The sequence below is a fragment of the Puntigrus tetrazona genome, chromosome 8 (genome assembly GCF_018831695.1).
Source record: "Puntigrus tetrazona isolate hp1 chromosome 8, ASM1883169v1, whole genome shotgun sequence".
Taxonomy (NCBI): Eukaryota; Metazoa; Chordata; class Actinopteri; order Cypriniformes; family Cyprinidae; genus Puntigrus; species Puntigrus tetrazona.
The window spans coordinates 11,892,509-11,911,415 of NC_056706.1; the positions used below are offsets into that span (position 1 = coordinate 11,892,509).

Consider the following 18,907-nt stretch of genomic DNA (forward strand, 5'->3'; position numbering starts at 1 on the left):
GATAACTGAAAACTCCGTTACATCCTTTACACTGACGCTCATGATGATAGTTTGAATTCTGTGCCACACCAGAGGGCATCTTTGCACTGTCTACATTATGAATAACGTGTGTGTTTGTTTAACGTGTTATCGACTGCAGAGCAAAAGCTGAAAAATAGTTCCTCAGAAACGACTTTCTGCAGCAGCCCTTACTCTATTTACCTCGGCCTTTATACCCTTGCTGAAACACCCATGCATTTTCCATTGTGTGAACCTCAGATTAAAACGTGTTCGGTTCGGATATTGATGTCAAGATAAGTCGTTATTTAGCGGTCAATTCCCCCGGAGGGCTTTTTATTATTTGTGCCCTGTCAGTGGAGCAGTCAGTAGGGTCAGAAAATGAGTAATGTCTGTGATGGCATCGATTGAGCTGGAGAACGGGCAAGAATCATACACAATCCCCCCCATAATAAGAGCAGTGAAATGGTACTTTCATCTTCAGATTCATCTGTCATATTCAGCTAATGCCTGTTATAGACCTGACCCGCCACTCGGTCGCTATTGATCACCGTTGTGAATTTCCTTAGGGGGTAAAGCGAAGGATTTGGCAGTGACTGATGCCGTTTAACCGATTCCAATTCTTTATGGCCGCGGTGAAGATGATACAGTCGGTGAACTAGACAAATTCCTGTTTTATCTTCCACCGCTGCCGTTTTTGGAGCTCCTCAGCCTCCCCGAGGTTATAGCTATACTCATCACCTGATTGGATGGAACCGGATCAGAAGTTGTGAGTTGAACTCTTTAGTTCACACGTCTGTGAAGTGTATTCATACACTCACACACTCATTCGCTCAGTTGTTTCCTCTAATGATGTCCCTAGGCACGTGTGCATGGATGTACGATGATGTTTGCTTGTATGCAGTCATATGAGATCATAATACTATATGCTGATACAGCCTAGGACTGTGTGTGTGTGTGCGCGCCTGAGGTTTTTAGGATATTATACTCACTTGAAATCAGATCTCACATCCTTGTCCACACTGTCATCGAGGGATGAGTAATATGGACATATATATATGTACCTGACCTTTCAGTCTATTATAAGAAAAGTGTAATTCATCCCTCAGAAAGGAACAGTGTGTGCCGATGTAGTTTAATGCATCTCATGGTTTTACCAATATAGCTACATTTAATGTTTGCATTCTAGACATATCCTAAGCATAGTTTTGTGATGTTTACAGCTTTAAATTGATTTTTCCTCATACATTTTTTACATATCTGGTGCAAGTATGAGACTTCGCTGAGCATAAGATGTTTCAAAAACGTCTTTCCGACCTGAAAATATAAACAGTAGTGCATATTTAAAATTATTATTATTGACACTTTTTATTTGAGTAAACAAATGAAATTATGTCAAACACATGGTTTCAAATTTTAACTTGCATTTATGTTACATCCAGGCCCGTGTTGGTTTGTACTAGTCATTCCATTTGTGTTGAATCTTTTATTTTCAAACATTTCTATATAGCTTTGATAAGATGTGCTTCTCCAGCCTCTCTCATTGAATTGCCAATTCCCACGGCCTTAAACTGAATTATATTTGGCATTATTATTTTGTTCCACACATGAACGTAAAAGTGATCCAAAAATGTTCCTTTGTAAATATATAACAATGTTGTCTTTTTAAATTGCTTCATATTTTTTTAATGAATCTTTTTTGATGTATTTTGTGTGAAGGAGTTGCCGCTGTGTTTATATCAAACCACATTAGCATCGGTTGGTATACTAGAGTAACAGGATTAGAATTCGCTGTTGTCTGTGGGATAATTCCTCTATCACAGCAGCTCGGTGCGTCGTTGACAGCAGCAGGTTTGTAGAGGAACTAGGAATTAAATGACTTCATATTTAATGGTAATTCCAAGGCGATACAAAATGCAAAAGATAACGTAAAACTTTGCCGATTCAAAGAAAGATTGGAATAAGGCCACATTCTGCATGCTGTGCAGTGTGTTTATAGTCTTGAAAGCCTCTTTGGAGGTTGGGTGTTTGTTTACATGAGGGAACATCTGACATTTCTGACTCTGTGTAGGAGTTCACATAATGCTTTCGAGGAAACCGGTAATTTTTTTTTTAACACTTCCAACTCGCCTTCCTATTTCCTGCCATTGCCCTTTTTCATAGCAGATGACACATCTGCTGTAGAATGGCAGCCGGCATTGAATCGGGAGCAAGTTATGATTTTGTGAATGTTTGTGTGCATTTGGCACCTTTATGGAAAAAAAAAGCAAACGCATGTAATTCTGCTTGGTTGCCTTGAAATCTTATCTATCGTTTCACTTTAGTTTGTGTTAACCCTTTGTGCTGCACTGAAAATCTTTTATGTAATTACATGTTCCTGGCTTTTTTTAAAAATTGGTTGTAAATCTCTCATTAGATTAAATTCAGTGTTTGGTAATAATACAGCATAGTGAGAGATTTACAAGAGATTTTTCATTTTCGACCGCAATTGTTACAAAGTGTAGTAATGCTATTGTAAAACAGCAACAACAACAACAAAACCTCAAAATGATTTATATAATGTATAATATGTTATACCCAGTGTGTGCAAAATCAGTGAGGTTTTAGTCCAGTATTAATTTTTGGGAAAAAGTAAATCCTGTCCAGGTCAAAATGACTAGAACGCAACATGAGGCTTATTTGCATGTGTATTTGTGTGTGTGTGTGTGTTTTCCATGTGACATTTTAGTTCATATTCTGAATATCTTTGAATCTTTGATGTCATCTTTATTTAATACTTCAATATTTCTTTTATTCTAAATAGGGTATTTAAAATGCAATTTATGGCACTGTGCCTTTCTTTCCATTAAGTTTCTCAGCAGCTTTTTCATTATTCTCTGTATCTCTCCAGGTATTTCCCTCCAATTAAAAAAAATATGAAAAACATAGTTCCATCACTATGTCGTCGTCATACACATACGTTTCTTTATTTTGCAGCCAACCCTTAATGAGCACTCAGTGCTCTTTGAGCCGGCTGGTAATAATTAACATCTCCTCTTTCGTGCACGCATATGGTTGGTCTCTGATTAGTGCGCTCATGAATATGTATATGTGCTGAGAGAAGAGGTTGAAATTGGGTCATAATGGCGTGATATTCTGTTCCAGCGCTAAGAGTGAGGCATAGCTGCACTCTCTGACACTTTAAACCATCATAATACCTTCACCCTTCCTGACCAAAGAACACTGTGTTCTAGAAGGTTCATTGAGACTCTACAGAATCCTTCTGACTTAAAATTGCCTTCTAGAATCTTAAGTCAAAGGACACCAGCCTTTTCCGTATTATGGAATACAACTTCTAACAGATTCTTCCTTATGAGGCCCTGCTTTTACTTTGAAATAACGGAATGTACAATTATGTATAATTAAATGTTTCTTTGCATATATATTTTTTTCATACACACATTTTCATTTTCATATCATGTGTATATATTTCATTTTTGAAATTATATCAGTTATAATTATTAAAACTAAAAACTCTTTTGAGTGGATTTGATTTTATTAAATCACAAGCTCTTAAGGTAAATGCCTTTTGATTGGCAGTTGGTTGCTTAACACGACTGTGATTGGTCAGACCACTCTATGCTGCAAAAGAATGAAAAGATTTGATGAGATGCTTTTCCTGATTAGTTAATTTAGTTGTTGGTTGTTTTTTCAGTTAAGCAAGCAGTTTTAAGGTGTCTCCTATATTTATATAATACATGAGCAAAGACCTATGCACGATCTTCTAAAAAAAATCAAGAATCTGACTTCAAGATGGTGAAGAAAAACTTCTGAAGTTTTGAGTGTTGCTTGACTTCTAACCAGAATGTTTGTTTTGGTTTTCCAAGTACAAAGGGCAATCATCTCTGAGCCCAAATATTATTTTGACAGCTCTCTTTTCCATTTTCACTGCTTTGGCTTGTTCTTTTGTTATCAAAGGTCATTTAAAATTTTTTTTCAGAGCTGTTCAGCAGAGATTGTTCCTGCAAATATACTCAGCCTCTTCAGGTAGGCATGTGGAATCCAAAAATCTTTTTTGTGTTAGAGTGTGTTCTTTGTTTTTCTCACAGAATGCAATTTAAAGCAATAACTTACCTGAAACCTTCAACATTTGCACATTTAAAAATTTCCTTTTAAAATACTGGGAGGTCATGTGAACATTTAAATCATCTACTTGACCAAATTGGCATGTGCAGGATGCCGATCACCACAGTTTACTGTTAAAATGATTTCAGTTGTGTGTTGTGACCAGTACACGTGGAAAATGAAGAATACAAGTGGATACTTATTAAATCTCTGTTTCTGTTCCACGGCAGAAAAAAATTAAAAGAGGGACTAAATGATGTATGGGTGAGTAAATAGCGTGGGCCACAGTTCACCATATTGTGATTCAGAGATTTATTTAGTTGGAAATATCATTTTTACATGAGAACATTAGAGCCTTCCTGTCACAGAACAAATCACCTGACCCCCAAACCTACTTGTTACTATGGCATGTGTCACCATATCTGTCATCTGTGAAAGAACTAGCTTTCTCACTTTCTTTTATATTAGACATTTTTTTAGATCCCTATAAAGGGTGACAGCCAGAGCACTGTGGACAATGAATGATCTTTACAAAGCTATAACTTTGCCATCTAAAGCTTTCGCAGACGGCTCTTATATTTAACACTTACTTTACCTTTCAAACTGAAGTTGCATTGCGGTTTCTAGGCTTACTGTAATCTGTTTCTCCGAGAACTGATTTTTTTGACCTAGAAACCAATGGCTTCAAACAAGCTGGCTGATACTGTGCTTTTGCTGAAACACTAAATGCATTGCTTATTTCTCGAATGGAAAATGGCATTTGTCAAAAGCTTTAGAGAAGATCTAACTCTTAAACAGACTCCTGCCTGAGGAGGACTGAGTTCAATTTGACTACTAACAAATAAGCCGTTGTGAGCCAGCGGTGACAGAATCCACCTCATTGAACTGAAGCAACATGTGGCCAAACCCAGAAGGAATCCAGAGAGGGAATCATCTGTGCAGGAGAGATAGACCGCATTCTCACAGCTGCTTTCATCAGCTTGTGGCAAAATAACAGACAGATGAACTGCTAAAAACAAAACGCTTTAGCAGTTAGGAATATAGTGTGCAATGACCTGTCGTTATCAGCTCAAATCATGATTTTATACTTCTTATGATTTTTACTTCAATCAGGCTATTTTTACAATGTTTTCAATGGAGTGCTATACAGAAATATGAAATAATCCAAAAGCCAATAGAAAAAAAAGGGCATTTTTACATGAAATGAAAATGTTTTGTAAATGCATGTTATTAATCTTTCCGTAACTCTTATGTATGTTTCATCTTTTAAGGCGTAATCATAATATTAACTCTCCAATATTTATTTTAATGATTTTAACATTTTAATTTAACTTAAAATCCAAAGAACAACTGATGCATGAAAAGGCCCTGTCTTAAGGCCGATTTTCGTCACGATATAGAACAAAAATCACTGTAAGGAAAAAAAACCCACCCACACTGAATCCCATGACCTGAGGTTGCAGATAAAGTAAATGTGGCCGTTATTTCTTAAGGAAGTGATGGATGAAATGATTTATTGGGTTGCATAGAGGGTCTGTGAGCAGATATGGCAGGGATGACCTGCTACGGATGTCTAGACAGATACTACAGGAGTTTTCAGCTTGAGAAAGCACCACACATCTGTAACACACTCTCGCATAGCTTTGTGTCCAAGCAGACTGGCCTGTGGATAAATGTTGTCATGTTCAGGAAAGCCACTTGACTAATGGTTTCCATGATGCATGAAGCCATGAAATTACGTGGCAAAAGCTAGTTCAGTGACGGTGCCTTGTTTTCCGTTTGCTTTCTGCTTTATTGTGCCGAGTGATTTTTTTGAAGATGGAATTTAACGGAGGCAGTGAGAAAAGAGGCGTCTGTGTCTGATCTGCCGGTGTGTGTGACGGAAAGGCAGGGCTGGATGTCAATCTGTGAAGTCCTCTGTGGAATTGGATCCAAACCAAGGGGAAAGGCTCTGAATGAAGTGTCTCTCCATTTTCACTCTCGGCTCAAGAGGAACAATAACAGATGCAGTTGATAGGAAATATGCATTCTGAGCAGCAGAGTAATTCAAGAGTTTGAGAGGGTTTTTTTCCACACACATTCTAACCAAGCCTCAAAACCAGTGCAACACCATTGTGTCAGTTAGGCACCCCCGCTGGAGCATGGATCTCTGTGACAGCGGGACTAGATAGTGTTCCAGCATGCAGTCCTGTCAGAATGCAGGCCACACGCTGTCACCTTCAGCCCGCCACTGGTAACACCCATAATTACCCACTGGGTGGTTTGGGTGAAGTTGGGTGTGTGGGGAAAAAGCTCTGAAATGGGTCAGCAGGGCCTAGACAGCGTGGGTTCAGGCTACACAGCAGCAGCTGTATTTAAATCTGACAAGTGATTACATTTAAATCTAAGACACTTTGGTGGGAATTTGTCTATACTAGTAATTTGTTTTTATTTATTTGTTGATTTATTTTCAATTAGTGTTCATGGATGGCAGGAAAAAGAATGACGGAGCTGTCCGCTACTGTGGTGCTGAAATGCAGTTGCAACATGAAGAGCTCTGGGTGGGCCATCTCACGCTGTGCTTTTTATCAGCTCTAACTCCGATTCCTGTCGACCGCCAGACGTAAAGGGATTCTATCTTTTATAATTATTGTAGCTCTTTCAAAAAACCTTGCTGATAACAAACCATTTATTTTCAGTGTCACAAAATAACTATCAACAAAACCCTTGGTTGCCTAGAATATAGTTTCAGTTAAGTTTGTTTTAGCTAATAAATTGTAATTTATTTATGACTACAGAAAATATATACAAGACATCAAGCCTTTTGGTATAGCATTTTGGGTTGCACTTCATTTTACAGTACAGTGAACTTACTTTTAAGTACAGTGTACTTGTAGTGTAGCTACCTAAGAAAGTAATGTAATGTAAGGTAACTACATGGAATATGTTCAGGGTTGGTACCTAGTTATTACCTAGTAACTTTAATTACTATAATAAGTACGTACATGATGTGGTGGAAAATTAATTTCCACTGATAAGAAAGGGATAGCTGGGGGACTCGTAGGTGTCTGCTCTTGACTTAAGGGGTCATGAGGATCCTAAATAAAGGGGACAAAGGATATAGTGAAGCGCTTTCAGGTCACTGTTCTTCTGTGGAGAAGTACAGCTGTTATGCATTTCTAACCTTGGGTGAGACTAAGATATAAAAGTGCAGTCCTCCACTTTTATATCTTAGTCTCACCTCCCTCTTGGTCGCACTCGGCGACTGCAACTGTGTGTTTCTGTATGCCTGCCTGACCCGCTTTGCAAATAAATTAAAATCTTTAAAGACCATTTATTGAGTTTGTCTCTTACACGACAGTGTGTAACAGGACTGCAAAATAAAGTTCTACCGCATTTTGTCTGTAACCTGTAACCTAAAAAAAACTATTTACGTTTTTCAGCTTTTTCAAAATTTCTTGAAATGCAAAATTGAGCTGGATGATGACACTAGAATCGGCAGTGTTATTGAACCGACCTGAATTAACATTAAACCTACATGAGCTGAATAATAACTCTATTTCCTTCAAGCTGATGACATTTTCAACATTGGCCTTGAACTGAATTACAACACTGCACTAAATGGAGCTGAACAGCTGAAATTGGATTAGTTTCCTAGATAGTTTTATATTTTCCTGTTTATGAATGTGAATCTGTTTATTAATGAATGTTTTAAAACCATCGTATCAGTTATATAAAATGTCAAATGTGACTTTGACTTTGACAGTAAACCAACTTAAAGGTTTTTATTGTATTTGTCCGTGCGTTGAGGGTATATTTCACAAGTTAACCGCCGTGAGAAATGGCTCAGTCGGTAATGAGCCGTATCCGTGGATCAATAGCGCGATGCTGCGCCGAGCGAATATGTGAAAGAATGCGCGAGGGGTGGAGTTCTGCTCTTTTACTTTCCACTCCACACAGCGCAGACACCGAGACCTCGCCGCTGTCAGAAGAGGCGCGCGCTTGCACTCTTCCTTGAGTTTTTCATTCAGCAGAGCAAACCCTTTACGCAGTCTTCTTTTTTTCTTTCTTGTAACATTGCCGGTTTCTTCATTTGAGCGCGTCACTGGACGTCCGCGGTGTCCAGCGCGCCTCCAGCACAGACGCTGATTCTCTGTCGCCCTGCTGCGGTCCTCGCCGGAAGCTGTGAGATTTTAGCGAGCACCGCAGGACCCAGACCCGCAAAACTGTTTGAAGTAGAGGGCTTCCTCTTGTCCCGCGCGCCCATGGAAGGCGACGTTATGGATAAACTGGAGGACATGGCCTCGGTGTGCGAGTTCGACCCTATCACGGGGGATATTCCCGCCACCAAAGTGGAGATCACCGTCTCGTGCAGGTATGAGTCAGAATCACTTCACATGGAAAGTTGAATTCACTTTGATTTCGTGGCGTTTGTAGTTCACGTTGACCGCGTAATATCGGTTGGTTTGACTGAAGATTCTTCAAATGTTGTTTTTCTAGGCTCAGCAAGGAATGATTTTTATCATAAGTAAATAAAATAAACAACCTTTGGTCTTAAGTTGAATATTTGGTTCATTTGAGAAAAAAAAGTTACAATTTCCTTTTAGGCTTTCCATCTTCCATCATATTTCCGACCAGCATACTGGTTCTGTTAACTGAGGGCATCTACACCAGTATGTGCGTGGTTTTGGTCTATAGAAGCATAAAATCTTCTCTTTCGGGGTCAGGCTTGCTTTATTTTTTCAAAAGTTATAGCCTATAGCTTTTAACGGAATACATATTTTTTTGCAGTTTATTTTAAGAGGTCTTTGTTACAGTTTAATTATAAATTAAAATGCTAATGTGCTTACTAAATGGTTAGGATTAGGATTAGGGATTGATTTAGGTTTACTTGCATGTAATTATGCATAATTTATCATTTTTATTATTATTAGAACAACAAGTACATTTTAATGTGTAACAAGGACACTTAAAATAAAGTGATACCATTTTTTTTTTAACGAGCTGTTATAAATTCTAAAAAATAATTATGTTTTCGAAGTGGCAGTTCACATGCAACAATTTTGATTCCAAATTTTTCTGGGTCTACAACATTGATAGGAGCATAAATATCTAATATATTCGGTGAGTTGCTTCTACATAGGCTGCTTGCCCAAACCACTTGATGTTGCTGCTCAGCTGTTTCCATCAGATGCTCTGAACGTCAAGGTTAGTCAAGATAAACATCATCTTTGCTTTCCATCAATAATAAATGTCGCTTTTGGGTATTTAATTATATTACGTGAACTGCTTGTTAGAGGAAATCCATATTCAATTATTTAAATAATTATTTTTTGCTAGCTCGTAAAATGTGATATTACTACTAGCTGCCAAATCATAGTGCTGTAATACTGAAGCAAACAGTTAATATTCATGAGGAGGAGCATAAAAACCCCACCCCGATATCCTCATGTCAAATGCATTAAGCCTTCGCTACAGTACGAAATAGCAGAGAGGGCTTTTTTTTCGTTGCTTGTAACATAATTCCTGTTGTATCTGGGTGAAAGTGTTTTGGTGGATGCTTATATCATCATCTGTACTTTCAGGTGCAGACAACGTTGCTCTTATTAAGAACGAATCGCTAAAACGCTGCTGCTAGAAAAACTGTTTCAGAGATGTGGTGAAAATGAATCCACAGCCAAGACCACAGCCGCTTCATTGCTCTGACTGATAGGTGGGCTATTGGTTGGGGTTTTCAATCATCTCGAGGAGTAATGGATACGGCTGGCATACTCAACATCTGCTATGTTTTTAATAGTCGCTTATAGGCAATTATACACGCTCTAGACTAATTTAGACTAAATGATTTTACTGAATTTCCCAACTTGACAGTCAGACCATCTATTTAATGAGAGCAATTTCCTGTGCAAGTAGCTAATAACCATAAGCTCGCCAACTTCTCAGCTGCAAGTTAATATTGCCTGCTGTCTACATAAAGAAAGAAAGAATAGTGATTATGAGTGTAATTTGGTGTGATTGTTAGCTGGATAAATTTCTCTGTTGAAGACCAAGACTTCATCACATTAGCTAAACGTGATCTCAACCGTTTTTAATGAGATATAAATTGATTTTTGAAATCGAAATACATTTGCAACTAAATTATTATATCACAATGCAAGCAATAGTGTCACTTGCACCTTGCAGAAAACTCTGCAGTCTTTAGGGGAGAAAAAAAAATGCATTTTAATTTGAACATGACATGGATTTGACATCATGGACGTATTTCTTTTGTGACTTTCGTGAAAAAAAAAAAAAAAAAAAAAAAAGGACAAAGGGAACACAAATGGACTTCTGTCTTATATTTATATAGATAATTAATTCCAAATTAGATATTAATGGCCAAAAAAAAAACAAATGTGGAGATTAAATATAAAATTGGAATATGAGTTTGTTCAGTAGGTTTTCATTTGATTCTAATCAAATTTTTAGAAGATTTTTATTTGATCTTATTAGGATTGGTTCCTAATTCTGATTGTGAAATTCCATTAGCATTGTTTTATTGGATTTTTTTCACACTTTCCTCTCCTACATCACAGATTAAAAAAAAAACCTCATTATTGTTATCAAATATGTGTTCAAATTATAGAAAGTATTATATGTATAAAAACCCTGTTAATGTTATTTTTAATTGAATTATATTTTTGCCACCTCGTTGCTGCTGTGATTGAATCAATGAATAAGTGAATCTGTTGGCCCTGAACCGTTATGGTCTTTTCTGTCAGCGCAGAACATTCTCTCCAGGTCTGTGATGAGACTCGGTGTGGTGGTGCTGAAAATCATCACCTGCGTTTGTTCTCTGTAATTGATTTAGTTTGGGCTGATTATCAGGGGATTGTGGCAGACATGGAATTGAATCGCTTCACTTCCCCCCCTCCAGATTCCCTCATAACCTGCTGATGTTATTGGAGAGCAGAAAGTTTGGTCTGACATACCAGAGGCTTTGTGATAAACCTTATCACGAACACACAAACAAAAGCTGTCCTGTGGGTGAGAGATACGCGATTGATTCAGTTCTCTGGCACTAATTAGGTTTTGGCTTTTGATTGGTTTGTTTCACTATGTTCAAATGGCAAGTACGTTTTTGGATATACTCGGGGGGGGTCTTAAAGTTTTTTGCTATGCGCTACTGTTTAAAAGTTTGCACACGCAATGCTTTTTTTTCAATTTTTTTTAAATAGAATTTTCATTGATTTGAAATCAATTTTACACTTCATTTTCTCCGAATCTGATCATTCATGAACTGTCAGAACAGATAATTTTACTCATAACTCAAATGTGTATGTATGCACATAATAGTTACTGCTTTTTACTTTTGAAAATAGAGGGGTAATGCTAAAAATCACCACATGCTTTGTGTTGTGTTTTTATTCTCCCTTAGTCTCAACTCTCCCCAAAACTCAGCTTTGTGAAATTCTGACAATGCTTCATTTAACAAATGTGCATTTTAACTACCAAAACCTATTTGGATAAAGCATTTATGCTTGAAATGGCTCTTTAAAAGCACACGTTTCTTCACCTAAAACCATTTAATCCTAAATATACTGGACATCAACAAAACTCCTTGTGGCTGGGAAATATGTATCCTTGCCAAAAACCCTTTGTCCCCGCTGTTGCTATTCTTCATGAGTAGCTCTCTGTGTTGTAAAAGTGGAGGAATAAAGTTGCAGTTGTTGGCAAGCTTCAGTTTCACTGCAGATCCTCGTCCTCCTCGTAGTTGACCTTGCAGGTGAGGAACCAGATCATGGAATACATCTACATTCACTCCGCACCTCCCTGCTGCTAGACTCTCTAGGCTCTGTTCTGCTGAGAAGGGCTCTGTCTGGTGGGTATTTGCAAACCTGGAGATGATTTACGGTTGGGGTTCAGCTCCATTCTCAGCGTGTGACTCGATTCCAAATGGAGCCGTGGTGTATTGTAAGCCGTTATTGTTCTTTCGCTATTCGTTCAGCTCCAGTGCCTTTTATTGCTGGATTTCCTCATCTGATTACATATGCTTGAAAAATGGAACACCTTTAGTCCCAGAGCTGTGAATATTAGAACAGACATTTACATATTCCTCAGTGTCCTGCTTCCAACATGTCTTCCTTCAGAGAGTTAAAGGAATAGTTCTTTCCAAAATGAAAATTCGCTGACCTTCAGATGACCAAAGGTGTACCTACATCCATTTGTTTCTTCATCTAAATAGATTTGGAGAAATTCAGCATTACATTACTCAATGTCCAAAGGATCTTCTGCAGTGAATGGATGCCGTCAGAATTTAGGTTCCATTTAAGGTGAAGAAGCATCACAATAATCTACATAAAATTCACACGGTCCATTGGTTAGCATCTTGTGAATGCTAAGAAACTTATCTGTCATGAATGGATTTTAATTGTAAACCCACACTCAGACTCCGTAATAATGCTCCTTCCAATAAAAAAGTCCATCTTCTGCTGTCCATCATCTGCCAATATATTTGTTTAGAACTGTTTTGGACTGTTTTCTCTTATAAACGGTGCTTGATTTGTGCATATTTCACCCCTGATTTAGACAAGATGACTTTTTCACTGGATAAAAAAAAATAATATTAAGGGTACAGAATTTGTTTTGATGGTAAAACGTCTTGATTAATTTATTTAATGCAGACACAGTTTCTGGTTCACAAACATTGTTTTATGGACTGGAGTTGTGTGGATTGCTTGTGGATTATTATGATGTTTTTCAATTTTTTGCCAAATCTGTTCAGATTAATTAACCTGAAGGTGAGTAAACCTTCAGCAAATATAATTTTTTTGCATTTTTTTTTTGCAACTATTTCTCTAAAATACCAAATATAAAACAATCAGGGCTGATTTTTCCGATGCTACTTAAGCTTTAACTGACGGAAGGGAGCCTGAGACAAGAGAAATGTGGAAAGATGGATGGATGAATTAATTGTCTGGATAAATGGATGGATGGTGAGGTCTTCAGCGTGTGATAAAGATGCAGAATCAATGCCAAGAGATGTGAGAGGCCAAATGAGGCTCAGAGATTTACAGTCATTATGTATTCATACTGTAATCTACTGCAGAACTGGTTGCGTGTGTGTCCTAGTTTACGCATTGTTTTCCTCCAGTCTCTGTTCACGTCTTTTTGTCCTGTTTTTGCAGTGATTTTTTGTCTGTAGATTTGATTTGTCATAATTGACATCTGGAGGAATCGACCAATATTACACTGCAGCAGTAAGTCTGCGATATAGCTAATATGCGATCAAAATGTAATCATAGGTTGGCAGATAACAGTTTTTTGGAGGAGGGACCGAGTTTCTGACCTCTGTGTGTCACCGAGGGAAGCGCTTAATATGGTGAATAGTCTAACAGATGGTTGAGGAAAAAAAACACAGCTGCTGAACGGATGGATGGGCTGGGTGAGAGCTTGGCCAGTTGTTAATTGAGCTGGCTGATTTAGTATGCGTATAAATGTGTTAGTAGAGCGAGAGAGGGTATGCCTGTGTTTTGACAGAGGATGGTGTCGAATCAAAGAGCTCAAAACGGCTGTCTCACAAATTCTCGAATTCTCTTGTGTGCTGTTCGGGAGCGTTGTGTGATGTGACAAAGATACCGGGAATAACAAGAGGCTTGTCTACACTTGCAGTTCAACTCTGATCATTATTGGGCTTATTCAGTCAAGTGCAGCTGACCCTTTGTTGAAAAGAAAACACATCTTGCATCACGCTTTTGAACGCCTGTGGTCAAAAAAACAAACGGCTCATTGTCTTGATGTGCTTAATATCAGCATTTATACTTTCACATCATTACTAGTAGTTTTTCATCATCAATAATTTGTTCTTGGCTGTTATTGTAATGTTGTTGGTTGATTGGGTGAGTAACATCATAATTGCTTAAAGGCAACATGTTTTTCTTTGTTTTGTTTAATCAAAATATAATTACTTGCTCCAAGATTTCTTAAAAAAAAAAAAAAAAAAAAGATTTTTATTTTTGCTAACATCTTTGTGAAGGCACTGACAGGTGATCTACCGCAGCAAACACTATTTAGCGTAGCAAACAGACATGGCGGAGAGGTCAGTTTTTGGATTTGTCCCTGCGTGACTTTAAAAAAAAAAAAAAAAATTTAATTTCATTTCTTTGGCTTCTTTCTTTGAAACAACACAGTCCTTTCTCTATTATCACATTCATTTACTCTCACATAACTTTACACTACACTGTGTTTTTAGAGATGCACAATATAATCTGACCTCATACTTTATTTAAAAGTAAACAACAGTGCAAACGTTTGTGATTGTTACATGTTATTTATTTACTTTAGTTTTTGATCAAAGCACAGTAAAAGCAGTAATAATGTGAGATAATATTACAATTTAAAACTGCTTTTTTAAATAGCTGAATTTTCAGCAGGCATTACTCCAGTGCTCAGTGTCACATGATCGTTGAGATATGAATATGCTAATTTAGTGTTCAAGAAACATTTCTTCTTATTATTATTAATGTTGAAAACAGTTGTGCTGCTTAATATTTTTTAGAAAACGGTAATGCAACTTTTTAGTGTTCTTTAATACAAATTTCAAACAATAATGTATTTTTTTACGTTATTGTTACTACAGTCACTTTGAGCAATTTAATGCTTCCTTGCTAAATAAATGTATTTAATTCTTGCAAAATATTGTATTGACCCCAGTGCATAAATATTGCAATGGAGCTGTTGGTTATTCAGAGTTTGAACTAAATGTGATAACTAAAGTCTTGCTACTGTAATTGCTTAATCACACCACTACCAACACTTTAGGGACTTTTTAATTATTATTATTTTTTTTCCATTTTCAATTTTCATTTTATTGTGTAGTATGCCACTTCATCAATATCTGACCCTCTGAACCTGTGTTTTATTATTTGAAGCACTGTCCTCTGTAATCAAATACTCAACATATCTATCCTATAAAGAGGTAACTCAACTTAAATGAGCACCATAGATCAGGATTTGCTGTGATTAACAGTCACATTAGTTGCATTAACAAGCTATTGAGTGAGAGACATGCAAAACGAGATCGTTGGCCTTGTGGACTGTGACTTCACTAAAGGTTTTTGCAGAGATTTATGCCTGGTTTATGAACGGCATTTGCCAGGATTTAATTACGCTGTTTCATTCTTGTTGACGAGCTGGAAAAATGCTGACACTTCTGTTCTTCTGTAATTACTCCTTAAGGAGGAGACAGAGGTATTGTAGATCATATTGCATTTAATGAAACACTATAACAGGACTTCCTAGGTCTTAGAAGTGGCACAGGACCTTTGAGAGACATTCTAATAATGTTCTGTTTGGTTGCCAGTGCCCAGTGTGCCTTTAGGTGACAGTTAGATAGAGCCCTAGGACGGTAAATTACACCCTGCTGGCCATCTCTTGTTTTGACTCATGGGAAATGTTCCGCCCGCCGTTGTTCATGCTCGTGGCTTTGTTCAGAGTTCATCAAATAGCCATGGTGATAAGGACTCTCCATTGACCTGAGAGTCTGTCATGGTGGTAATACCCCTGTCAGGGTGGCCAGACTACAAGAGTTTTCATTCCAGGCGGCATGATGAGCGACATGATCCTTTCCTCTCCTCCACCTCCAGGTCTGTGGCTTTGGGTTGAGATGCACTCTGAAATTTCTCTTTGCCCCTCTTAACCAGATAGCAACTTGAATTACTTTTTTTCTGCTTCTTTGAACCAATGAGGATTCATTGGCTGGCTGAGGAGTTTAGAATCTATTTTGATCCCTCCGGCTGAAATAGCTTCTCCCGCATGAGGGTGCCAATTACAGTGCCACTGGGTTCTTGGAGAGCGTGGGTGAGAAAGGGATTGTATCACAAGTCCAATAGTGCCAGACCACTTCCTTAGCAAAGAGAAAGAACTGATCTGTGGTGCTAATATCACTAAAATGAGATCTACAACAAACATCAACACAGAACACTATGATCCAGTGGAAGCATTCAGGAGAAATGTTTACTATGAAAGTTTCTAGCAATAAACACTTAAGGTGGCCAAATCGTGAGGCACTGAATCAAATGATCTTATACACTGTACTAGTTTATTGTACGTTTAAAAAAAGTACTGTAACTCACTGAAAAAAAGTAATTAACATTAAGCTGCATAGAATGCTTACAAGTATGTGCACAGCCATATTCAAACATATTCTGAGTTAAGAAGCTTATGCTTAGAATTTTGCTTTCTTTTACGTTGGCATATTCTGTTATTTAATTTTTATTTTTACATTTAAAATTTACATTTGTATTTTATTTATTTCCGTCCTGACATCTCTGAAGAGCTTATCTTGGTAATGGATATGATAATGTATATGATCACAGTGCAATAAATAAAAATTTGCTGCAGTTGGTTAAGTTTCTACTGCTGGTGCATCTGCCACGCATATTGCTGTGAGTATTTAAGACATACTACTGCTGCATAAATAGAATGTATAATAGCAGGCCTATACAGGTGGAGCTGGGCTGCGATATGTTCTAGTGAGTGTGTGTGTGTGTGTGTATATATATATATATATATATATATATATATATATATATATATATATATATATATATATATATATATATATATATACTCATTACACTCTCTCCCTCTTTAGTGTTATATATGTAGACCTCTGAAAGGCAGCATGACATGACAAGCAAGGCATTGATTAATGATTTATGTGTAAATGTATGATTAATGTCCTGTCTTTTATGACTAAATTTAAACCTTTCTTACACACTTCTCACATTTAAACTGCAGTGTTCTAGGATTCCTCTTAAGGCGTAGTCGTGCTTTAAAGCCCAGAGGAGTTAATTTGAACTTACGGTCTGTGTTTGAACATCAGAGATCTGTCAGAGCCTCTATACGTTCAGACAGTTAAGCCCATTTTTAAGACTATAGCGAAATAGCTCTCCAGAAGCCTTTATTTCAACAGTTTTACCAGTAGGTCACTAATCATATAGTACTATTGATTTGCTCTTACTGCTGCAAATTTTCAAAGGTCTGTATAATTTATTAAATGCCTTTTAAAGATACAGACATGACAGAAAAAAATTACATGGCTTCAAGTCAATTTTTAATGCGAGTTTATCCAGTTTTTTTCTAAACACTGCTTGGGTGCTGTTACGTGTTTTATTTCTTGTATTAAAGCAGCAGCTTCTATCCATATAAATTAACTTTTGGGTTTTTGGGTTCTCAAGGGTCTGTGTTAAATTTGTGAAGGATTGACTAATTTAAAATGTTTTCAATTGCAGGAATGTTTACTATAGAATACTGACTCTTTCTGTCTGTGTCTGTTTGACAGAACAGCCCGCATTAACAATGTGTAGCTGAAACTCGCTGTAGGAGAACATAGTTTCTGCATTTTCAAACAGTCATTATACAGTCCAGAGCCACACATAAAATTTAATTAAAAGCCAGCTGCTCTGACATCGATATTGTGACAATAAAATTAGATCTTTTTCAAGCCTGTCGAATCAAATCAAGTTTTTTTTTTTTATGTTTTCATTCAGCCGTCTCAATTTTCTAGGTGTACAATGATCTATTTCTATTGGTTTCAGACTCTGAGAGAGTTTATTGAAAATGTATGCCAGAATCACTTTCTGAATCAATCTACTCTAAAAATCAATCTAATCTAAAAATATGGTTTTTGAGCATAAATTGTATGTGATTTTTTTTTTTATGTTATCATGTAATAAATGTAAAGGTGGCATCTTTGTGTTTTGAATCACGACGTCCTGTTGTCATTTAGCATTTACTGCTAATTCAGAGACATGCAAATACTAATTCAGCGATCTCCAATGAGCAGTTAAACGAAATCACAGCGGCACCCTGAGAATCTGTCATTTCAGCTCACTTTTGAACCCAGGTTCATTAATCAAGTAGACACTGGAGAGAATCAACTTTCCAGTTCATGGTGCACCACTACCTGGAATTTGAGTGCTATGTCTTAAATAAATTCTCTAGAAAGGCCCAACCACAAGACTTTTGTAAAAATCATGATCCAAGTTGATTACGTCTTACAGCTTGTAAGGCAAAACCCAAGTCATGATTTTGTGCAGGAAAACCCAATTAAAAAAACAGCATGTCACAGCAATATAAGAGAGAGTGTGAGATAGGAAGTTCTTTTAAGATAATAAATATGTTAAAAATAATATTATACATTTTGTTTTTCTAATGTAGATAAAGCTGTTTCCAGCATCTGAATAATTTGAATGTAAATGCTTTATGAAGCAGTGGTGGTGGAGATTCTTCTATTTGTGTTTGTGCTCTTCTAATGTTTTTGTAGCCATATGCTGCTCCTTATGCTTTCAAATGGATCACTGAATTTTTGAAGTGACTGGAGAATAATGATGCAAGTGTATCTTGCTTCAAAACACACAGAGAAAATGACAAAAATTTAATGTCAAGAGATATTTTTGCGGCTTCTAATGGAAGGCAATGGATGGTTTCTGAAATAACATGTAAATGAGAGGTCCATTAGGTTTCTTTGTGAGGCATTAGGTATCATTTTATGCCCGAACTGTTGACCGAAGTGACCTAGTTTATCAGCCATTAATTGACTCTCTTTTTCTTTCTGTTTCCCCAGAAACCTGTTAGATCGGGACACGTTCTCCAAGTCAGATCCTTGTGAGTATTACTCTATTTTTCATAGCTGAAGCACTTGTTTTTGAACCTAAAATCCCTTTAAAATCTCTTTTTTAACCACACATAAAAAAATTCTCCAGGCTTCGTACCCCACTGACACGTTGTTCTCAGGTTCGCTCTCTTCCACACACCTCTTTGACTTTCTTCCGCTTTCCACACT

At 37.1% G+C, this 18,907-nt stretch overlaps 1 protein-coding gene across 2 annotated transcripts in view; it reads left to right on the forward strand.

The window, feature by feature from the left end:
- Nucleotides 1-8,036: 8,036 nt before the first annotated feature.
- The window catches only part of cpne5a (copine Va), a 62,510-nt gene continuing 51,639 nt past the window's right edge, over nucleotides 8,037-18,907 (forward strand). For both annotated transcript variants that reach the window (XM_043246463.1, XM_043246464.1), the window contains exons 1-2: nucleotides 8,037-8,455; nucleotides 18,689-18,729. In XM_043246463.1, coding sequence (XP_043102398.1) covers nucleotides 8,346-8,455; nucleotides 18,689-18,729 — 151 coding nt within the window. In that variant the 5' untranslated portion in view covers nucleotides 8,037-8,345. The remainder of the gene's footprint in view (nucleotides 8,456-18,688; nucleotides 18,730-18,907) is intronic.